At 44.7% G+C, this 24,174-nt stretch overlaps 2 protein-coding genes across 4 annotated transcripts in view; both read right to left on the reverse strand.

Annotated features, from left to right (window-relative positions):
• The window catches only part of ago3a (argonaute RISC catalytic component 3a), a 33,016-nt gene extending 29,786 nt beyond the window's left edge, over window positions 1-3,230 (reverse strand). Inside the window, exon 1 of one of the 2 annotated variants that reach the window (XM_019279196.2) lies at window positions 3,041-3,230. In XM_019279196.2, the coding sequence (XP_019134741.1) occupies window positions 3,041-3,059 (19 nt within the window). In that variant the 5' untranslated portion in view covers window positions 3,060-3,230. The remainder of the gene's footprint in view (window positions 1-3,040) is intronic. The other variant, XM_019279198.2, reaches the window with a different exon arrangement.
• A 2,114-nt stretch (window positions 3,231-5,344) lies between these two features.
• Window positions 5,345-23,033, reverse strand: ago1 (argonaute RISC component 1). Of its 2 annotated transcripts, none has more exons than XM_027286726.1 (19): window positions 22,838-23,033; window positions 19,245-19,431; window positions 16,683-16,803; window positions 15,516-15,697; window positions 14,792-14,928; window positions 14,324-14,458; window positions 14,123-14,210; window positions 12,977-13,124; window positions 12,749-12,868; window positions 12,508-12,630; window positions 12,269-12,402; window positions 11,808-11,992; window positions 11,557-11,716; window positions 11,296-11,386; window positions 9,143-9,337; window positions 8,896-9,030; window positions 8,706-8,807; window positions 8,415-8,614; window positions 5,345-8,261 (listed from the first exon to the last, which is right to left on the reverse strand). In XM_027286726.1, the coding sequence occupies exons 1-19, from the start codon at window positions 22,860-22,862 to the stop codon at window positions 8,153-8,155; spliced, it is 2,577 nt and encodes an 858-aa protein (XP_027142527.1). In that variant the 5' UTR covers window positions 22,863-23,033; the 3' UTR covers window positions 5,345-8,152. The 2 variants fall into 2 exon arrangements, with proteins under 2 accessions (XP_027142527.1, XP_027142526.1); XM_027286725.1 differs by having other exon boundaries at window positions 14,312-14,458.
• Between the last annotated feature and the right edge of the window lie 1,141 nt (window positions 23,034-24,174).

The raw sequence follows: 24,174 nt of genomic DNA on the forward strand, positions 1-24,174 counted from the left end.
GAGGACCCCCTGCCGTGCTCTATCTTCCATCTCATTGTCTTCCAGTAAGCTGCCTCTCTCGATATGCAAAAGTATGTTCATGTGTACAGGTGTAGCCACCACCGGAACAGGTTTCTATGGCAACAAATAACACCTTAGACTCCTGTACAACCAAAACGGTCACATCCACAGTGTGCGGGTTCTGTACTGGGTGAGAGGAACATCTTGATATGTTTGTTCAACATTTCGGCTATTACGCTTTCTTGCCAAGAGTCACATGAGAAGAGCAACGCCGCTCTCGTGTCTGTAAAACGGATACAGCGAGCAGATGGTTAGCTTAGCTTAGCATAAAGACTGGAAACGGGGGGGAAGCGTTAGCCTGGCTCTCTCCAGAGGTAACAAAATCGCCTGCCGGGCCCTGCAAAGCTCACTAATTAACACGATATCTCGTTTTGTCATCAGCGCAAGGTTGCCAGAAAACCGGGCACGGGCTCCAGGAAGTTACTGTGCCAAGCCCGAGAAATTTAGTCGACCACGTAACGCTCTGTAAAACCAACACCGACCCGGTGTTTTTACAGCGTGTTTGTTCCAATTATAGCTGAGGTGAACAGAGGTTCTGGTAGCCATATTGGAATACCTATAGACAGACGGGCTACCTGTTAACACCATGTGTCCTGTCTTTATGCTAAGCTAGAAAAATAAATAAACATATTTCCCAAAATGTGAATTTAATACCTTTAAAGGCCTGGCCTGCGTGAGCTTCTGTATACGTCAAAAATGATATGTAAGAAAATATATCCATCCATGTACGGTTGTGTTAGACTATGAGGCCATATTCTGAAATATTCTTGACTTCTTTCTGGCTTTGCAACTTAACATCACATCAGTATCAAGTGACGGGCTGCTTGTGAGCATACCTCAGGGTTAACGCATCAAAATGGATTTGATTTGCTTAGGGCTCGAAAAGCCTTGCACTCATTATATCCTTGGTGCTAAGCTCTCCAGAGCCATGGTTTCCACGCCACATGCTGCTGCTCAGACTACTACCAGACTAAGAGTGAGTCAGTTTCTGAGCGTGCTCTCTCTCTCTCCGAGCTACTGACTGACTGATGAAGGGCACCCTTTTAAAATCATTCACCCAGGCATGAGACTCACTCGTTGGCCTGTGGTTGGTAGTTAGTGATGTGTGATTGTGAGACCCTGCAGCGATCTATCCGTGAACATACCGTGAAAATTACACAGTAAAACCACCCGTCGTCGGAGTATAACGATGCGTTAATGTCTTCCAAAGTGAAAGCATCGACCGCACTCCTCAACACACTCGATGTAAAGGTTGGCTGGAAGTATATTCTGCATGAAACTGCATTTTACAGACTCTCAGACTGCCGTGGAATACAACAAGCAAACACCAATACAATCATGGCGATTCCCAAGGTGTTTTTTTGTTTTTTTTTTATGATCGCTGCTTGATTGAAGAGCTTAAGGGCGCCGGTGGAAGCGGATACAACTCCCAGAAGAAGACGTAAACACAGAATCATCTGTAAACTATGGGAGTAAAAATGAAAACATTAGGTCGAACCCAGCCACATATTATTGTTGAGTAGTTGCAGGCAGTGTGTCGGAGGGTCAAGCCAAGTCAAAAAAAAAAAACTTGTCGCTTGGCCTGAGAGAACACGCAGAATTTAATGTACCTCAGAGGATACTGTGAGCTCAACTCACACACCTGCCCCCCTACATACCTGTTTCAGTCTGTTTGACATTACTGTAGGTGCTTGGTTACTGGGAAAATACCTTATGTTCCCTTATGCTGCTGACGTTGGGAAGCGTCCCAACTGAGAGAGGCAAAGAGGCTATTGAAACAGAAGGCAGCAGAGAGAGAGAGAGAGAGAGAGGAGGAGGAGGAGGGCGGCTTAAGAACCGACTGCTGTATCGTGTGTCACTGGCTGATCAAGAGTACCTGGCGTTCAGTTTATGGTCACATAAGTGGAAAGCTTCCGTTACAGCTGAGACAAAGCCAGGGCGGTGCGGACTGTTTAACTGCCACTGTGACCAAGAAAGAAGCAGTTTACTTGGTCGTGGCCTTCGGGGTTGACAATTTGTAATCGCCCGGGGTCGATTTGCAAAAGGTTACATGAGGTGACGGCTGCGAGATGAAAAACACGCTCAGTGACGAGAGAGTTTGTGTCGAACTCGTGCTGGTGTGCAGAAAAAACAGATGTGCAAGTTAAATTAGCAGCTTAAAACTATAAAGGATGCTGTAGATGTAAAAAGAAAACATTCACAAACCGGGCATGGCAAATTGGGTTAAATCTTTTGACTGTAGAGGCCTGTGTGTGTGAGAGAGTTACTGCTTAACGTGTCGAGGTCAGTCCGGGGTCAGCGAAGCTGCAAGTTCTCAAATGACTAACCAGGCGAGGTTTGAGCTCATTTCAACCACTAAAACTATGAATAAACCTAAATATTTTAGGTGTCTTCCTGAAGATGCAGGGGGAATACCAGGCTCAACATCAGCACCTTGAGCGAAGCCCCACACCGCTTAGGGTGATGAGTAACCTCCTTAGTATTTCACTTCTGAATTCAGAGATTTTGAGTTTTACAGGGTTCCCACACCTTTTTCATGAACAAATTCAAGCACTTTTCAAGCACCAGTTTTTCCATTTTTCCAGCACCTTTAAACAGGTAGCCTACTAGTTGTGTTTGCCATGATGGTCATGGGAAGCGCAGCGGTGCCACTGTATGGCATAATAATATGGGTCTAATTAGCATTATTTCATATGGTGGTAGATTGACTGTTTTGATTTTTAACTAATTGTGAATTGGCTTGTATTTGTCAGCTTGTGAGCGGTGTATTGTGTAACTACCATAGCGCAATAACAGTGACAAATAGACATCACACAAATTTCAAGCATTTTCACAACCTTGAAAACACTGAATTGAAATTCAAGCATTTTCAAGGAATTCAAGCACCCGTGGGAACCCTGGTTTTAGGTGAAACCAGTTCAACAATCATCTCAACAAGCCAGCATGAATAACTTAACAAGCCAACACAGAATAATTGTACCTGTAGTTCCGATTTCCATTCATGAGGTCCCTGCCCGGTTCACTCCCCGGATCACAGTTGTCAAACGTTGAGGGGGGGGACTCTTCCTCCGTTCAACCCGGTGTCTCCTTCGGCTGTCGCCGCCTCTGCTGCAGCGCTGAGTGGCCAAGTACCCTGGTGGTGGTGTCAGCTAGCTCCTCTCCTCCCTGCGGGCTGTCAAAAAAAAAAAAAGGGGGGCCCCTCTCTTCTTGTACGAGTAGTTTCGCCGGGCCGGCCGGAGGTCTCCGGCAGCCCCCCCACCACCCTCCACCACCTCCTCCTCCTCCTCTCCCGCCGCACAACGCCGTTCACACACGGTCACCGGTTGCTCAAAGCAACCGCTGTGGCTAGTTAGCCAAGTTAGCTCAGGCTAAGCCTTTTTTTTTTTTTTTTTTTTAAATGAGGGGACAGAAAAGTGTCTGTCAGGATATCATCACAGCGGGGTCATGGAGTCCAAATACTGAAAAAATAAAAACCCTACCGTTAGAAGAGACGACATAAATTCGTATCTGTGCACGGAGGAGCAGCAGCAGAGGAGGAGAGAGGAGGAGAGAGGAGGAGAGCTACGATAACTAGCCGGATGAGCTAGCTCGCGGTTGGACGGTTGGAATTCTGACGTGTACTTTTCTCTCGCGCTACGAGGGAAAAAAACAGCCGTTGACCAGCAGCCGTTGGAGCACCATGTCTGCCACCTCCACCAGAAAAGACGTCGTCTTCTGTAAAAAACACACACAGCTGTCAAACACCGGTGTGTGTGTTGTGTTGTTGTAGTAGTAGTAGTGTTGTGAGTGGGTGTGTGTCCGCCGATGAAGTGTCAGAGATTTTTTTTTCTTCTCTCTAGTCTGGTTTGACAGATCAACTCTGCCGAGGCTTCGGCGAGCAGCTAAATATGGTGAAGTTGCCTTTCTGACACGACAGGAGAGGTGGACTCAGCCCGCCACACGTCCCGGAGGGACGGACCCCGCCTTCAGCCAGAGGTGATCCCCGCGTTTACAGAGCGGTACAGCGTGAAGATGGCTAGCATGACACGAAACATGGGCAGGGATGGGACGATAGGGGGGGAGTAATGGGTGAAAGAAAGAGTGGCACGGGCGGGACGGCAAAGGGGGGAAGATGGGAAGAAAAAAAGAGGGGAAGCAAGGGGAAGAGAGGGTGGAGCACGAGGTAACGCGAAAAGGGGGAATGCCCCGACAGGGGGGATGGCCCCCGGGACAAGGAAAGCAGAGGCAAGGGGGAATGAGCTGCGGGACAGACGGAAGGAAAGCGAACGCAGTGAAAAGAGCGAAGCGAGCGAGCGAGCAGCGAGCGAGCGAGGTCGAGCGAGCAGCGCCGAGCAGCGGGCGAGCAGCATCCGGCGGGAGAGCGAGGAGCGACGATGCGAGCGAGCGAGCGAGCGGCGAGCGAGAGAGCGAGCGAGCAGCCGGCTGGGAGAGCGAGCGAGCGAGCAGCGAGCGAGCGAGCTGGAGCACGATCGAGCGATGAGCGAGCGGCAGCATCCGGCGGGAGACGAGCGAGTGAGGCGATCGCGCATCGAGCTAGCGAGCGAAGCGAGCGAGCAGCGAGCCGGCGGGGAGAGCTAGCTAGCGAAGCGAGCGATCGATCGAGCTCTCGAGATCGAGCGAGCCTGGCTGAGATCTATCTGATCCGATCTAGCTATCTATCGATCTATCTATGAGAGCAGCCACCTGCTTGAGAGCGATCTAGGCTCTATCAGCAGCTATCTAGCTAGAGCTATCGAATCGAGCATCCTTCTGTAGATCGAGCGATCTAGCTATCTAATCTAGCGAGCGATCAGTCGCCGAGCTATCATCCATCCTTCTTTATATCTATCTATCTATCTATCTATCTATCTATCTATCTATCTATCTATCTATCTATCTATCCTTCTTTATATCTATCTATCTATCTATCTATCTATCTATCTATCTATCTATCTATCCATCCATCCATCCATCCTTCTTTATATCTATCTATCCATCCATCCTTCTTTATATCTATCTATTTATCATCCATCCTTCTTTATATCTATCTATCCATCTATCCATATTTCTATAACTTAAAGTTTAGGTGTAAATCTCCATTTAGTTTCTCTTCTGACTTAATCATTATTTTATTTATTGAATGTAGATTTAGAAGCAAATAATATATAATTAAAGTGATAAGCAAGAAAAAAAGATAATTTTATTGATAATGTAAACCCTCGTAATACCCTTGATGCAGTTGTAAGTTATGTTGTTATTCTTATATATGCAAAAACAAATAAAGTGGGGAAAAAAGACAACAGGCATAATAAAAAACAATTTTATTTTCTTTAAAAAATAACCCTCCCCAACAGAGTTCCCATACTATCACATACAGAGCCAAAATAATATGCTTCCATGTCCTTTCATTCAAATCTATTGGGAAGTGCTATGACAAGGACTGTTCTTGATCAGTGGCTTCAATATTGCTTAGTCAGACAGTGAGGCTGTGTGGAGAGGAGTGAAACTCTCCAGTGTCCACATGATGCATTTCCAGGGTGACTTGCCATTTTGTCTCCCCCCTTTGCAAAAAAAGGTGCTTTGTGGCTTCAGTGAGTGAAGAACTGCATCTGGTTTCAGTGGTGCTGGGAAATGCCCCTGGACTGATTTTTCTTTTCTCCTTTTCTTTTTCTAATTTTTTTATTTTATTTTTTTATTTTGAGCACAGAATGAGGGATTTGAACACTGACCCCAAACTGTGAAAGGCCCGGCAACTGGTGAGCCAAAATACATAACAGGTTAATATTATATATTTATATGTACAAATCACCTTGGACACAATGAAGGATCAGTAAAACGGTGTACAAAGGCATATTGATTATGCGAGTTAATAAACATGATTTAAAAATCAAACTCATCTGATCTCTTATCTTTTGATCCCTTTCGTCTCAAAGGGGGCTCCGACCATCAGACAAGATTTGAGGCGCTTAAAGGGCAACTGAGGTGGAATTTTGAGACAGTCTCCACAGTGCCCTCTCGAGGATACACTCTGACACTAGTCACAATATTCATAATCATTATAATGACAAAAAGGAAAAAAGCAGTCTTTATAACCATTACACAATCAAGGCAAAACGACTGACAGGCAGTGGTGAGCACGAGGGCTCCTACCGCTAAGGAAACCAAAATAAGGTGGCTCAGAATATCCAGTCATAAAAAATAATCACATGCATTTTTTTTTTTTAATCCATAAATCCAGAAAGTGACTAGATGTAAAGGCAGGGCATATTAAGTAGTAGTATTAGTAATAGTGGCCCACCCTGTCCAATGTAGCAATCCCCTATCTGTGCCGCCCATGCACACAGAGCACCAATGGGGATTGGCTAACACAAGCTAGGGGACTGGGGCAGGGGATGCTGCAAGTTTGTCTTGTTAGAAAGTCAGAATAGACGGCGAGGATAGAAGGTGGTGATGGAAAGTGGGTGATGAGTGATAGTTTGGCTTGGAGGTAAATAAGGGGGACAAGTGCATTTTGAAGAGGTCGGTCTCAACATGCTAAGAAAGAGACGGAGAGAGAGAGAGGGCGGAGAGAGATGCACGTGTGCTTCTGTTGTTCCAGGCTTATGAGTTGTAAATGCCTGCAGAGGAAAAGAGCTTTGTGTAAAAATGTAAAAATGTATAAATGTATAGGTTATGCAAAGAAGTGCGTCGGTGGAACGGTTTTGGAGTGCACTGCGTGGCGTCGTCTGCCGTCCGCCACTGATACCTGCTGGAATGTGCAGAATGTGCAGGACGGTCGGAGCAAGGTCAAATCGCTGAATGAGAGAGTTCAGCTTTGCAGCACTTAAGTGATCACAGACTTAGTATATATTTGCCTGCATTCAAATCTACAGAGAAGTGTTGACCTTGCCTATTGCCTTAAGTTACCTCTTTGTTCTGAAAGCTGTGTGCTTGGAGTGCGGATGTGAAAACTTCAACAAAAAAAACAAAAAAAAGTAGTCCGTGTCAAGCCTCAGGACAGACAAGTCTTCACCATTTTGAAGTGAAATGAATCAATAAGTAAATAAAATTTAAAAAAAAGAACAAAAAAAAGTGCCTCATATATCCTAAAAGAGCAATACAGAAATAAAAGATTATCTTCCTGTTTAAGTGCCCCTTTTTCCATTGGTTGGCATCACTTTTGGCTGGTTAATAATGCTGGTTTAGGTGCATGGGGTGCAAGTACATTTGATACACTCTATGCAAATGGTCCCTCTATCGTTATGCTAAGCTCGCCTCTATTGGGCTTAAAATCTCTAAGGGACTGGCCAACTCCTGTATCTACGATATGCTACACCTGCTCTTTCTGTTCTGCTATGAGGACCAGAGGGCTCGCCCTCCGCATGTACTAACGAACTCTTATGTGCAGGACTGGTGGCACCTACATGCTAACTCTAAGTGCTAATGTACCATTACCTCGGACTCGTCAAGGCTGTTTTTTTTTTCTCGTTTTCTTTTTTAAAATAACATTATTCAAAAAACATTAAAAACATGAATGTAGTTCGAGACAAATGTTAAAATGATAACATGTAAGTGTGCGTGCCCGGTACCACCCCTCTGGAGGATCCCCGTACTAAAAGGGGGCTTGGAAAACACTGGCATTCGGATGGGTAAAGAGGCAGCATCGTGGCGGCAGTTAAAAAAAGTTTTTTGTTTTTTTTCTTCTTCTCGTTTTATCGCCTAGTTTTCCTCCCATCCGTATTGCATACTTACATACACAGGAGTGTGAAGGTAGCGTACAATACAATTACATAATAATAATACCCAAGTTTTAAAAATTCAACATAAAGAGCAATAGTCCTGGTAAAGTAAAAACAATAATATGACAATAATAATAATAATAATAATAATATTCATAACCTTTTGAGTGCATGAGGCTGTAGAGTCTGCCTGTGTTTTAAAAGGTGAAGGGCCTTATGTTTCTTGGATTTGGGTGAATGACTTGGCAGGTCTGTGGAGTGTGTGTGTGTGTGTGTGGCGGGCAGTCATTTTGGGAAAAAGGGATGGGGATGAGGTGGTGGTGGCGGTGGGCTGTGTGCCCACTCAGGTAGAAATGAGGTGGGAGGGATTCGATGGCGGTGATGGTTGACGTAGCTCAGGCGAAGTACATGGTCCTCAGGGTGTCATGGTGAATCTGAACAGCTTTGGCCAGCGCCTGGGGGTCCCGACCGTTACTCTGACCAGACACGTGGCTGCCCTCTCCACTGCGGAGACGACAGGGAGAGAAAGTTGCAGAAGGAAACATCAGTTATCACATGTTGTTGTAGCGACGTCTCTCAGGCTTTTAGGGGTCCGAACCCGACGTGGAGTCAGATAGTGCTGAGGAACTTCGTGTTATCTTTCAGAACCGCACTAACCTGTCATGTTCTTTGTCCACCAGATGGTAGCGGGCACGGAAGGCCACAAGACGAGCATAGTAGGCTGGCGCAGGGATGGACACTGAGCGGGTACAACGCACGTAAGTGTGGCACAACTGGTAAGTTAGAATCTGCAACTCATCAGCCGTGAAGCGATTGTCGTCCCACAAGACGTAGTAATGAGACGGCCGGCTGGTACCCTGGAGACGGAGAGGAGGCAATAGAAATTAGATGTGCAAAAATAGGTTTTATTTATTTATTTGCACAAACACATTTTGTTTCTCTTATTACCTGTATGCCTGCATGGCTGCACAGGTAGAAGTCAAACTCAAAGGGATGAGTGATGCTGGTGTCCACTGTAGTCCCTGCAGGAATATTCCCACTCTTCCCGATCTATTAAAAAGACAAACATCATTGTTAAACAAGTATGTGAGCATGATTTTGTAAATTGTTGTGATGTGTTAGATAACAGAAAGCTCACCCTTTCAGACTTGTCAGCACAGAAGAGGCGCGTGTGGTGGCGTTTCTGCACCACGATGTAGGTGATTCCCGGCTGATAGTCTTTCTCCAACTTGATGCACGCATCTCTGATGGCCAGGAGCTCGTAGTGGAGAATCTACACACAAGAGTGTTGTTTATTAGCACTCGAGTTTTAGAGATCTTTACATATATTGTAGTAAAGCCAAATCAAACCGTGAAGAAACTCAACTACAATTATGCCGTGTTACCTGCGGCAACTGTCCCTCAGGAACTCCATCTCTGTAGAAAATGATCCTGGTGGGCTTGAACCGGGTCGACTTGTAGAACTGGATTAGCAGTTCGCGAACCATGTAAGACAGATCTTCGATGATTTCCTGCCTGGGTCTCTGGACTCGCACTGTGGCACAGTATCTGCTGGGATGAGCATCCATACTGCCTACCACCTGGAAGAGAGAGAGAGAGAAAAGGCGTGTCACAGTTGAATGCAGCACTGTCGGGGATCGTGGTCTGATTGCCACTGGCAACGAATATGCAAAACAAAAATAATACGTTGCTTTGCATAAATGCAACAAATGTGATGGAGAAACAAAGAAAATCACGGTAGTGGACTACATTTCAAACTGCTATGTCATGGTGTTTTTTAGTAGGTCTAGATAAGCATTTATTTAATATTCTCTGTATTATTATCTGTACAAATCTACCTATGTTCATGTTATGTATGATTCTTCGGTTACTGCATTTAAATAAGTTTACACACAAACACACACTTTAGAAACAAAAAAATATTCCTGAGAAAAAGTATGAAAATGAGACTTGCTTAAAATAAACAGTTTTGCAATAACAGTATTCATAGTGCAATAGTCTTTTTGTTGTTTGTGCTGAGGTGTATAATTGTACATCAGCATCCCCTAGAGGCTGCTAATGGGAAGTGTGGGTGTCTCAACATCCACTCAAACCATGTCTTTTTTTCTTCCTCCTTCCCTCAAATCCTTACACTGCATTACAACCATCATTTTCACCAGTTTTCTCCTCAGTCAGGCGGATCAAACAGATCCGCTCTCCTCTCCCGTCCTCTCCGTGCGTGACTCAAGCGTTTGTCATAATCGCTAGGCAACAACGCAGCCAACCACAGCCGAGCTGAGGTCAAGGGCAGACGAGGGGTTGACGTCATTTCCTTTTTGTACGTGAGTCAGTGATGAGCCATTTGTTTCCCTTCATCCCTCACCAAACTCCTCTCTTCGTTTATTGTGTGTCCGAAAAAAAAAACTGCGAGGCGTTTCCTCCTGAAATGAACTTTAAGAGGAGGGTGCGTCTAAGGATTAATCACTTATAAACGACACATCAGAACAGAAAGAGGTTGGAGCTGGTGAAATGTTCTGATCAGCCCAGATACACCTACTGAGCATGAGTGACCTCAGAGTACACACTTAATAAAGCTGCAAATAGGAGGCTGCAGTTACTTACGATTTTAAAATGAAAAAGCCAAAATGAATGTGATGTATTCATTTCATCTATCCACAAAACAGAACAGTACTGCCCCATTTCTATTGTGACTTCGAGTTACTATAACAGTCAAACTGATAACTAATACTCAGGTATGAGCTGAACGTTAATTAACATTTCATCCGTGTTAAAGATTAAAAAAAGGTGTTAAAGCGCTTCTGCCTCAGACATACTTCATACCCGTGGGATTCTTCTTTTAGCAGCATTGCTGTGCGCCATGACCCAGTGTCACTGTCACCAAGCAACGGCGACCATATTTATTTTGCTTAAAATAAAAATGAGTGCTCCTGCCGCCAACCTCGCATCTGGACTTCCGTCAGAGAAACTACGCTGCGGCAATTAGTGCGTAATTCTTTCACACTGCATCACTGCAGTCCATACTTATAAATAGATGACAAAAGTTTGTGACAACAAGACGCTAAAGTAGAAATGCCTGCGTTGACAACTATCCATTGTTCTAAGCCGGCGCTTCATCTAGAAAAATCGATATTTCTCCCCATTAAAAAAAAATAAAAAAGGTCTCTCTTCTTCAATTTTCGAGTTACACTAAAACATAAAAAGTAAAGTTTCAAAAATGTTTTGGAACCTGTCCACTTCGATCTGGAGTTTCTAGCTCCAGTGTCTGACAAAAATAGCAATAAACAGCAAACCCAGACCCAGAAACTTACGAGTAATGACAAATATGTTCATCTCTAAACTCTCTAAAAAGGTAATAATGGGAAATGCCTTTCACAAGTTGTCAGAACTAAAAAGCACAGAGTGTCACCCACACATGGGCTTAACCTGCACACCCTGACTTGGTGTGACTCGCAGCAGCTGCACATTTCCTTCCCCTTCCTGAGATTGTGTTCAAGGTCACCTCGCGTTGTTTAATAAAGGCGTTATTTCGGAGACTTACAGCAGTAATGGAGGGCTTCTTGCCATCTCCAGCAGGAGGGTGCGTGACATCTGCTCCCAGGAAGATAACCGGCTGCTGAAACACTGCTGACCTGAGAGAGAGCCAGCGGAGGAAGAGATGCTAATTACACTAGGACCATCTACGATCTACTTTCTTTACAATATGGAGGGTATAATTCTTAGAAATCTACGGTTTAACTGTGATATCGACGGAAAAGAAAAGTGCACAATTAATTCCAAAGTAGCCCAAACAAAAGCTTACCGTTGGTGAGGTACCAGGATGTTATTAATGCCTCCCAGCTTAACGTTGATCTTGAGGCAGAGGTTGGAGAGGGTCTGAGGTGACGTCTTCACCACGTTCTTCACCTGGACGCACTGTGTGGCCATGCCCAAGAGGGTGTCTCCCACGCGCTTTACCTCCGCTAAAAAGGGGGACAAGACATGAAGAATACCCATGAGGCCAAAGAACTGATGGAACAGAGTATATCTAAGAAAAGGAATAACGTAGCCTACCATAGACAGGAGTCTTTCCCGGCAGGATGACGATGATGAGCTGCAGTCCAGAGTAGGTGTTCTTCAGGTGTCTGAACATGGGCTCCACGCTGTCGGCTCCTTGGGCGTATTTACAGAAACACGGCTGGCCCTGGATGGGCATCCCAGCATCTTTAGAGATTTTACGCAGCTGGTCCGTGAAGTTCCTGAGAAGAGAGTTCAGCATAAGTTTTCCATACTTTATTATCATAGCTCTCCGTCCTCGCCATGTCATTCGAAAATATTCACTGGTTTTAAAGATAAACATGTAGCCCAAATATTGTGTTGTATATGCACTTTTTTCTCTTGCTGGAAGCCAAATTAAAAGTGAATTTAATGACTTACCGCTCTCAAATGCACAGCAAGAGAAGAATGTTATAGGGGAAATTACTTAATCCCCCTAAAAAAAATAATTCCCATTGTTAATACTCGTTAGTACTTACTTGAGCACCTCTTCTCTGCACTGTTTCTGGGGGGCAAAGCAGGCGATCGCCCACACTTTGATCTCAATGCCATTATAAAACTGCTTCCCCCTCATGTCCCACACTCCCTGGTTGGGGGTAGCTATGGCACGGTTCTGTGGGAGAGATGAAACCAAAATCAGGTCAGATCTACAGAAAAGTTCCAGCTTTTTGTTTGGATGGTCCAGACTTAAAAAAATAATATACGAGGCATGCATTACCCGTCCTCCATACTGCAGGATGGGGGCTGGAAGCACCCTGCCCGTCACCTCAGCCATGTCATCTTTCACCTTGATCCCAAACTCCTGGATGTACGGGTCCAGGTTGAAGTTAGCGTTCTTCATCTGCGGAGAGTGAAGGACATCCATCGTATCTCACAGAACTCAAAAGTATACAGAGTATCCACTGTTGTTGGGTTACGGTTGTGTGGCCTCCACCCAACCAGTCGTCTCTCCAACTCACCAGCCTGCTGATCTCCTCTTGTCTGTCGGGTGCGGAGCGAGCTGTGGCTTTGATCATAGTGGAGGTCTGATTATCAGTCAGCTTCTTGATGCATCGTTGACCTGCTACAATGTTACACACCTGGAACGAGTGAATGCCAGAGTCATTAGGGTGCAAACATAGTCAGTGTACGCACTTTATTGATTTTTATTTTAAAATGATTAACTCATCCTTGAACCGTTCCCTCACCTCCAGGGGCAGGTAGGTGTGCTTCTGCTCTTGCCCCACCTGTAGACAGGGCAGGTGGGGGTATTTTAGCTGCAGGTTGTACTTCTGCTTGAAGTACTGGGCCACTGTACATTCTACTGTCTGCCCACTTTCGAGCTGGAGGGGAAACCTGGTTTAAAAAAAAAAAAAAGACAATAAACATGAACTTCTGTATGATCTGGTAAAAAGAAGAAGTTGCCTTTGTGGTTAAGGCTTACAAAAGAGTTTGCTTGGCCACATCAGTGACAAATCTCATTGGCATGCCAATGAATCACTGGCCAGCTCCTGATGTGCTGATTCATCCAGAATGAAGTCAAAAATGTAAGAAGTCATGACAACTAATGAGACTCCAGAGTAATGTGTTAGAACAGCGTTAAACAGAAGATTTGTTTTAGTTTTTAACCAAACAACTGATAAAATAAAATACTGATGAATACTGCCTTTCCATTGCAGAAACTTTCCCAGAGGACGCACAATCTTTAAAAAAGGAACTTGCAGGAGCTAGGGATTAATAAAGTTCCTCTGGGTGCCAAAAAACAGTCAGATAAAGAGGGACAGAGGGAGAGGCGGTGAAAAGGTCCAGTGAGCGGACGAGAGAGAGGGAGTGACCGTGGAGAAACCAAAAGAATGAAGAAGGGAGAGAAAATTTCAGCAAAAATAAACAAACATTCAACAACACTCAGCAGAGCGTCAGCTGTGGAGACGGGCGATCTGGAGTTTTTAGTATCCTGTTCTACTTCTCTCTTTTTCGGTTCATTCAAATATCTGCAGAGGACTACAGTCAAGGTGAATCAGTGCCGTTTCTTCAAGTGTGAAAAATGCCGTCACTGTTTTAAATGGCTCTTCGTGGGTTCTTCAGATATAACAGAAATGCTAACAGGAATGTGTGCAGACGATTTTCTAGTGAGTAGTTTACTTCCTAAAAGTTCCTTGTTCCTGACACTATTTGTTTGAAACGAGCTACGAGACAATCGCGATCGCAAACGCAGCTTATTCAATTCTATATAGCCAATTTGGGAATATCCTAATCAAAATAATGTAGACATATAAATAAAGATAAAAACTGAGCAGTCAATGTGTCTGGCTGCTTTTTGTTAATCACTCACAAAAGCTCGTCTGCACACTTACGTCTGGTGGCTGGCAGGTCGTCGGGTGACATTGCATACGCGATACTTCCTCTTCATTTGGCCACAGTGGGTCACCTCCACCTTCAGGCCTGGTGATGATATTAAAATAAGTCAATGTTTTAATAATAAATCAAGTTAAAACGTCACTGATAACTAACAATAGGAAGAGTTTTTAAAAGCATTCACCGACCCGAGAGCCCACCTTTAATCTCCTTGGTGAAGCGGACCCTTTGGGAGTCAGTGAGAGTCTTGGGCTGCTCGTCGATATTGCGAATATCTAAAACCTCGCACATGAACTCAATTACAGGCTGGGCTTTGTAGAAGGCGGTGGCGGACACTAGAGGGAGACAGAGAGCAGCAATGAGTCCATACAAGCAACAGAAGAGGAACTTCAAAAAAGGTACATGGATGTTCACAACTTATGAACTTTTATGTCACGATTTAAGTCAGAATTAATATTAGAAAAGGTCTCATTAAAAGCAGCATGTATTCATGATACTATATTTGGAAATTATACAATAATTAGTTGTTCAAATCCTCTTTGGACCCAAAGTACATTTCTTATCACCATTTCTGTCTCGCTCGTTTCTGTCTCGTCATGCATAGTCAGTGCAAAGCAATGCGATCACTCACTGACTAGACACACTCAAGTGGTCCTTCAGTGACTCACCATCGATGTTAAGCATCATCTTCCACATGGCAGGACGCACAGACTGGTGGAAACCAAACCAGACTTCCCTCCCCCCACCCAGCGGGTGGTAGTATCCTTCAGGTGGGGAGAAAAACGAACGGCCCACTGGGGTGTACCTAATCGAAAGAGAGAGTGAGGAGGTGAAAATGACTCGGCTGAAGCGAAAAGCATGACCTCAGCGTGACTTCACGTCCTGTAAAAGTTGTCGTCTCATGAAGGAGGGTTTCAGAATAAATCTTTATACCCGTCAGAAGAAAGGAAAACAAGAAAAGCTGCATGCGGAAAATGACAAATATGAGTCGTAAGGAACAGTGCTGTATTTTTAGAACAGCTTTTTCACGAAACAGACAAAAAAAATAAATAAATGGGGAAATATTATCACTGAACAGACATTTTTCAACATCTCTTGCCAGTTATCATTATTCCCCCTGCTCAGCATTGTTCAGTGGACATTTTCACACAGGTCTCAGCTAACAAACGTCTTTTGTTTCGTGACTCTGACCCCTAGAGCTACGGACGCTCTAACGCAGGTGAATGGAACAAACCTTTTAAACCTTGCTAGGCTGCACGGTTATAATGTCATCTGGCAAAAAAAACCCACAACTTTCCAATCTCTTCCGCGTCAAACTAAGCGGACATCTTGTAGGGACGTTTGTCTGTGTCTGTGCTGCTGGATTTAAGAGAGAAGAAGGTTTTCCTGTACCTCATAGAGGCCAGGTGGCGCATGGCTACGTCCAGGGCTTGAACCGAGTCGAGGGGGACCTGCAGCCGGCCGCTGACCAGAGTCTCCTGCAGCAGGCGCCATGACACTTTGGCCAGCCAACGGATGGACACCTTGAAGATTCGGTCCTTGCCCTCACCTGGGATGGTAACCTCAAAATCCACCTGGAGAAATAAGAGGACAGAAAGGACGAAAAAAAAAAGGAGAAGGGAGAGGTAAAGAACCGACGCCGCAGCAGAAGGTAACCACAAGTTAAATGATGATGGGACTATTGGCAAGAAAAAGCGAATTATCATGCTGCGCTCTACACTGGAAACCCTATTTCACACTGGATTCATTATTCAAGAAGGTATTTCACATTACAGATGGTGCCTATCACACATCAGTGACGAGGGTGCCAGCTTCCAGCCTGGATACCTGTAGCTAGCATTACAACCCATGAGCTTGAGTTTTTTATGTTTTTTTTGCTCCCACTGCTGTATGAGATCCTAAATATAGATAGATTTAGTTAGTTTGTTGAGTGATGCTAAAGCAGGAGGGGAGGGGGCAAAACACCTGCTATAGTGTGCTCGTTTCCAGGTCAGGGATCTATATCTGTGCGTCTCAGATAGATGATACCACCAAGTGTGTATGGTAAATATGACTTTTAAGACTGGAAGCTAAAGGTAATCCGCGAGCCTGGCTCTGTCTGGAAGTCACTAAATCTACCTCTAAATTTCACGACAAGAACAAACACGTAAAAATTGACAAGTCGCTGTTTTAGAGGGCGTTATATGCTGAGATTGTTTCTCCACCAGGAGCAGTGACTCCCTACAGTCTTGCCATCACAGACTCTTTTTTTGGACATATCCAGGCTAGCTATTTACTCATTTCCAGCATTTATGCAAAGCTAAGCAAACTCGCACCGGCCTTATATTTACCGGACAGATAAAAGAACGACATTAAACGGCGTCTTATCTAACTCGGAAGCAAATAAATGTATTCCTGAAAATGACGAAATGGTGCTTTCTATTCAGGGTTTTCCAGATAACGCTGTGTCTCCGGGAGAAAGGGTGTAATTCCCATTCCGAGTTTAAGATCAACTTTCTTGATCGCTGAGGTGAAATGACTGATTGTGGCGGTTGGTGTAACATCATTGCAAACATCTACCTTCTCACTCCCGATAGGAAGTGCTAGCACCGTGTAGATATTCTTCTTGCCGTCGTACACTGGCTTCCTGTCGCCAAAGAGCTGGGGCTTGAAGTGTTGCACCATGTATTCCACCACCTCCCTGTAGGAAGTCACACAAACACAATATGAGATTAAACAGGCACCAGGAAAAAAAAACAAAAAGAAACCCCGCGCTGCCAATTAAACCCATCTCCTGATCAGGATGCTCTATTGTGATCAGTTGGGGAGAGGGGAGGGGGGGTGTCGAAGCGTTTCTCAAGATGAGAGAATATTGATCAAGCAGGATGCAGCTGGCGGGTGCGATATTTCATGGTCACACATATTTGTCACAGGGGAAGAGGCAAGGACAAAAAGAGTGAGGGTGTGTGAGGGGGGGCACCTTTCAATGCACGGTGCCTTGGCCTTCATATAAGTGTGGGGGGATGAGGGTCTGCACTGAAAGGAAAAAAGGTCAAAGGGCTTGACCTTTGCATGCCTTCTTGGAGCCTTTGTCTCGACCCAAAAAGCCAAAAGAGAGTGATGCTCGAAGATCCTCTCGAACGTTAGAGAAGGTGGTGCAAACACACGCAAATTTTCAAGGATTCCTCTTTAGAATTTCACATTTTTCCGAAGCCAACGACCCCGTTTGTTAATTACACACAGATTACCGATTCGTTCACTTCGTTTCTATTCGCGTCCTCCACCTACAGTGTTCTCTGAACAACCTTGTCCTTCTGCTGAGATATTCAAGGATTTGAACAAAAGATTGTTTGTTTAATCAGAAACAGAATGCTATTTGAGGACACTAGTACTGGGTCAGAGCCGTTTTAATGGACAGAAATAAATCACGTCGAGCCGTTTCTTTCAGGTTTCGGAAGGAAACTGATTCATTGTCTGGAGGAACCGTTGGAAAAAAGTGAATTCATTAAAAGATGCACAAGTGGAAATAGAGTTGTCAATAGTAAAGGCTCCAGTGATTGTTTATAACATCAAATTCCAGTTTTTGTCCAGAAAAAGACTGAATACATATCAAGATTTTCTAGATTTTCTCTTGACAATTTCCCAAAAGTCTATCAGTAAGCCACGCTGGGACAGTGACACAGAATGGGCCAGTGCCAAGAAACTGACAAAAAAAGTTAGCCTATATAAATTATATTCCAGCTTCGAGCCCCTGATATCTGACACGTGACTCCGACTCACGACGGTGGAACGCGATGACACCACAATTTTTTAGTCGGGGATTGAAAGCAGAGAAAGCTGAGTAAACAGGAAAACGACTTTCATGCCTTCATAGAAAGAAGAATTCTCCTGGATCGAACATGACCAAACATATGAACTGTGTGGCTTGTTTTGCTTTTATGTACAAAAGCAAACAATGGTGTGGTTTTTTTTTTTTTTAAGGGATCGGCTCTCTAGAGAGTCATGACATCACATTTCACCCTGACTTTTGTAATTTATGTTCATGTATGTGCTGGGATTAAAGCAATAAACGTGACAAATAACAATAATGGCAGCTCTCTTTTTTTTTCCGTTTCTAATTTGTTACAGCTGAGAAGAATATTTGGACTGGGCCACTAAAAAGGACTCGACGAGTCTAACGGGAATGACAGTGCCATTAAAAAGAAAAGTTAATATTGAATGAAATACAGCAAGCAATGCTAGCCTCATATTTATTGAGTGAACCAAAAAGAGAGCTCTTCTCTATAAATACTGATCAATTACCTTTAAATACAGATAATAGATGCATATTTATGGTTGATTGGTATTTATTCTATCCAATAAAACCCTCAAGATACTCCCTTGTATTAGTGACTCCATCTAGATTCTGCAGACAGTAAACAAGTTCAACTATCCAATAAAACATCTTCTTCAAGCATGCATCAACGCGAGCCAAGGTTGAAAGGGTCAGTTCAGTTAGATTCACTTTTGACTCGGCCATCTGTCCAGTCCGGTCGCTCTGCCACAGCTACTGCAGGGAGAGAAGGCCTCCTACTGCTTCATGTGATCTGAACGCCCCGGCACACACTTGTGCGTGTTTAGCTTTTTCCCCGATTCTGCACAGATGCAAGGACGTCTTCTTGAAGTCAGATTAAATCTTTATTAGTTCAGTTTCAATCAAACATTTGTTCTCCTACATGACACAAACATAAGAGCAATCTAGATAAGGCGTACTTGAGAGTTTAAAGGGCTTCAGCTGTATTCTCCCTGCACTAAAACACGGTAATCAGCCTGTAAAAATAAATAATGGTCACCAAGAATTACACTTAAATCTCAGTTGCAGTGGTGGTGATGTTGAAAGTAGCCGTTACTGCTGCCTCCTGAAAGACTGACAACACGGTGATTATGAGTGACTGTCGGGCTTTCATTATCCAATTCCAAACTGCTCCACACTGCAGACATTTCAGCTTCTTGTTGACTTCTTACAAGGCATGCCTTGCCGCCAGTTAATAACCGTTTCTGACACGTGAGTGCACTGATCTTTCGGATTAATGTGATACACCGGGGGACAAGAAAAGAGCAAAAAACTAAATCAGATGAATGTGTCTTGACGTGTCTTATTACCTGTTGACTCTCCGTGGGCACTTGTCGGGCTTAATGTCCACCTCATAGTGATAGACGTCCATCTTTGGGATCTCCACCTCAAAGTAGTTCGCCAGCAGCTTGATGGGCTTGCCCACGGTGCCCATGCCTGGCCGGCGAGGGGCATGGAACACCTGCTGCAGGGGTGGGGGGAAGACCCCCATGGGCACTGGTCAGACAGTGGGAAGGGAGCCATCGACAGGGACGGATGACAGGGAGAAGGAGGTTTAGAGTGAATGAGGAAAGTGGGTGTGTGAACAAAAAAATAAAAAAGAAGTCGGTGCAGAGGAAGGGCATGGGCAAAGCAGGCGTTGAAGAGATAAAGAACAGTCAAGTGAGGATGTGGCAAAGGAAGTGGTTGTGGGCAGTAAAGGACAGGGCGAGAAATGTGGCAAAAGCCAGGAAGGAAGCGTAGGCAGATAGGTGGGAACCAGAGTGAGGGGTTAAGACCAGAAAGACAGGAAGAGGGAAGATAGGAAAAGAAACAATGAGAACGGAACAGATCAAGCAACAAAATGTGCATTTGGGGGGCCAGCGAAAGGGAAAGAGGAGTATGTTATATAAGTGGTGAGATACAGGATAATGGAGGTGGATATTGACAAGAAATGAAGAAGAGTAAGGAGGAACAACCAGATTAGGTCAAACGAGGGAGGGGAGAAGGGGAGAGAAAAGGGGGGGAGGCGGGAGATAGAAAGAGAAATTGTGGAGGGAGAAGAAAAGGAACACGTTAGAAAGGCGGCAAAGTTTTTGATTGTTGTTCTTTTATCACACAGATTTCAATGTTTCTGTGCTTCTGATCACATCCCTCCAGCAGTTATGATAATCAATTGATTGTTGGAGTAATTTAGCGGGCAAAAAAAAAAAAAAAAAAAAAAAGCAAACAGCTTCGAAAATTCAAGATTTTTAAGCTTCTCTCTGTTGCACGTTGAGGTTATGGACCGCTGATATGACAAAGCAGTCGTTTTTTTTAAACTGTTACAAAGAGTTACGGGGGTGTATGTTTGCTTTTCCACTAATATTTGACATTTTAAAACACCAACTGATCTATCAATTACTTGATAAAAATCATTTATAGATTATGTGGATGATAAAAAACATGATTTGTTGCAGCTCTAAAACGTATTTTGCACTTTCGATACAAGTCTTGAAATCTCGACACACACCTCAAGACTTAAATCTCAGTGTCCACACTAGTATCATGTCTTAAAAACAAGTCTGAGCCAGTCAGGAGGTCTGATACAGGGAGGGGAGGGGGGGCGGGTCCTAGACTGGGTGCTAGATGTAAGGCTAGCTGTGACTCCTGCCTAAGAGGGGCCCAGTGCCTTAACCTCTTGGTCCCCAGAGACCAGCCCTCCTCCACCACAACAAAGACCCCAGCTGCCCTGCTCCTCCGTCTCACACCCGCACACACAAATACACGGCTGTGTGTGACAGAGGGAGCGCCCTTGCTACTGCGAACACACACACAAACACAGGGGGCCCCCTCTACATTCCCAGCCTCACCATGGAGACACCACGGCAACACAGCATTGTCATGGATATCAGGGGACTAGTGTGTGTGTGTGTGTGTGTGTGTGTGTGTGTGTGTGTGTGGGGCTGTTGGAGGAGGCAGGGTGCCACTGTGGTCGTGGTGAAGAGACCTTGGCCTTTTTGGTCCAGGGGCTGAACATGTTTCAACACTTGGGCCAAAGCGCATGTGTGTGTGTGTGTACTCCCAAACTGGAAAAGCCTGGCTTTAAATAGCTGCTGTGGAAATCCTCGGGTCAAACATACCACTCAATCATATGTTCACTAAAGCTTTCAGAAGATGCCAAGCTGATGGAAGAGTAACATTAGCCATAAAACACACACATTAAAAGATGCTCTTCTCTCTTCAGTGTGTGTGTGTGTGTATGTGTGTGTGTGTGTGTGTGTGTGTGTCTATGTTAGGATCGCACTTTGCCACAACACATCTGACAAACACAGACACCAGACATGTGTCGACCGCACACACTCTACGTGCATGTGTGTGAATATGCGAGAGTGTGTTGTGATCGTTGCGCGCTCACACAATGACACACACACACACACACACACACGCTTCGCCCTCGTGCCAGTGAAGGCAGATGGTGATAAGCGGAGCCAGCGCTCTCACATATCCCAAGACAATAGCAGTCTTTCCTGGGCGGTAAGACTTAAAGCAGAGCTTTTTTGGTGCTGCATCATAACACGAAGACGCTCGGCGCTTTACTGTCTCTACAGTGATGTCACAAGCGATGAGCTCAGGTCACATGGGGACTTTAAAGTAATATCTAAAAGGAGGAGGGGGGGGCATGCACCTTTTGGTTAATTAATGACCTTGGCTGTGACTTACTGCAAGCTTTTGAAATCCTAAATAAGGAACAGGAGTGGATGTTTACTAGGAGAGACCCCCCCTCCTCTTCCCTCCATCAGGAGGATCGCAGGCCAAGTACATGAATGAGAAGGAGCAGCAAATTATGCACCAATTGTTTTGGCCAAACTAAGTTGGCTGTTGACCATGAGCTAAACATGGCAGTCAGCTCAACCTTGAAAAACACAGCACATTGAATAAATCACACTTTCACGCACAAAAGCAGACTTTGACATAAAAAGGAGAGGAAGGGGGGTGAGGGGGACCCGGGGTCCATCACCCAATCCTGAAAAAATAAAAATAAAAACAAGCTCATTCAACTGAATTGATGATGACAATGTAATCTCAATGTCAAGCCTCAGTAATCAATCGATACGTGAACCCCCCGGACAGATTCAAAAAGGGTTTATTATAAATGCCAGGGTTCAGGATTTTCCACAATAGGTGGACTTCAGACCTGGGCTATTGAGTCAAACATTACCTTGTTTGTGCTCTAATTGGCTGCAGACACACCTGAGGCAAAGGTGCCAAATAAAAAAAATAAAAAAAAGATCATCACCCTCACTGATAAGCACTAGCTGTAAATCTGAAGTGTGAAGAGTGAAACCACATACAAATGCAATGCAACTGCACGTGTAGCTCACGTTATGTAACAGCAGATATCACAATTTAAGGGGACTTATTGCAGGTGTTTTGGGGCCTGTGCATGTAAATGCATGGGGTGTTAAACACAACCATAACCTGTCAGTGAATAGGGAGGCTGCTTATAGTGTGCTGTGCTGTGTGGGGTGCAGCCAGCTGCTGCTGCTGCTGCTGCTGCTGCTGCTGCTGCTTGAAGGCGGGCTTCACCTCGTCCCTCCTCAACCGAGATTCCCACGACCTCCCTAACCCCCCGCGCATGGCTCGGGATATTGTCAGCGCTGCAAACGGGGCTTGTCTTATAGTTATAAAATCTTGATAAATAATAATGTGCATGCATGCAAGCCTGAGATAGAGAAAAGATAGAGAGAGAGAGAGAGCCTCAGCCTCCTCCATCTCCCACTCCCGTCTTCTGTAAACGTTGCGATGCAACAGACGTGGTTGTCACCGAGCCTCCCCTCCCCTCCAACCGCTTAACGCCAAGGCCAGGCTACAGTTTTTTTTTTTTTTTAGTTTATATATCCGCAGCCATAATCACCACAAGTTAAGTTAAAAATAAACCTACCAGCGCCAGACGGTCCCGGCTCCATCCCATTCACTTAGCCGCGCGGGTACAGGCTAGCTAGTCCGGGGGGGGTTGCTGTGGCCAAACCGCCGGCCCCTTCAGGCTGGAAGCGTCTCAGACTTCCAGCCCCCTCCTCTCTCTCCTCTCGGCGTGTTAGTCTCCTTTTCTCGGGTGCCCCCCCCCCCTTTTTTGCCCCCTTTCCAGAACCCCCCCCCCTATCCAAAAAAAAACGCCCCGCAGAGGAGCCGAGGCTAACGGTAGCTGTCTTGTCTGTGCCCGCTGACCCTGGAGGCGAGTAACGGCTGGAGCTCGAGCTCGGAACCGTTGGATTTTCAAACCGCTCCTTCCTCCGCGCGCGGCAAGTGTGGTGGCGCGTTCCCCCCCGGCGGCGCTGTGCTGGTCCGCGGCGCTGTGCTCGCTCCTGCTCGGTGTGTTGTGCTCCTGCTCACCGTTTAAGCAGGACTCTCCAGCAGCGGAACAACAAAAAAAAAAGAAAAGAAAAGGCCAGCCCCTCACCCCCCCCAAAAAATCTCAAACTTCTTCTCTGCCATTAAAAAAAGTGCAAAAGAACTGTTGATGAACTTGCTGTCACACCCTAGCGGCCCAGTGCCGGGACTGCACTGCTGCAGATTTGGCAAATGTGGTCAGCACCGTGCTCAAATGTTATGACCCAGTTTGACAAAGAAATATGAAGTAACAATATATACACCATATGTCACTTTGTACTTTTTATATAGTTTTTGTATACATATTTATCAAGGGTTCACTTGTTTACTTGTTTGACAACAAAAGGAGAGCTTGCGTTTGGGGGGTAATGTGACCTAATGAGAGCAGCTGGAGAAGAGGAAGGGACCGAGTATTGAAGTTTACTATAATGCAGTGAAGAGTCTGTTGGATAATTGTGAAGAACAGTTTACCAGCTATGGATGACAAGGACTGATGAGAACACCCTCATCAAAAATCTCAGCTAGAACTAGCAAAAACAATGATTTAAGAACAATAAAACAAATGAGAACACATTAGTTAAACAAACCCAAGGAAATAGGAAAAGGTAGAGCAATAATTAGATATGCCAAATATAATAATAATAAATATATTATGCCTCAATTTAAACTTAGAGAGCGGAATAAGATAGCTATTTTTATCAAGCTGCAATAAACTAAATGAAACTTACCATTGCATAATCACAAAGGCATCTGCAAAATATATTTCTAGTCAGATAGATAGATAGATAGATAGATAGATAGATAGATAGATAGATAGATAGATAGATAGATAGATAGATAGATAGATAGATAGATAGATAGATAGATAGATATTATTTCTTTATTCTAAAT

The sequence above is a fragment of the Larimichthys crocea genome, chromosome XIII, assembly GCF_000972845.2.
Source record: "Larimichthys crocea isolate SSNF chromosome XIII, L_crocea_2.0, whole genome shotgun sequence".
Taxonomy (NCBI): domain Eukaryota; kingdom Metazoa; phylum Chordata; class Actinopteri; family Sciaenidae; genus Larimichthys; species Larimichthys crocea.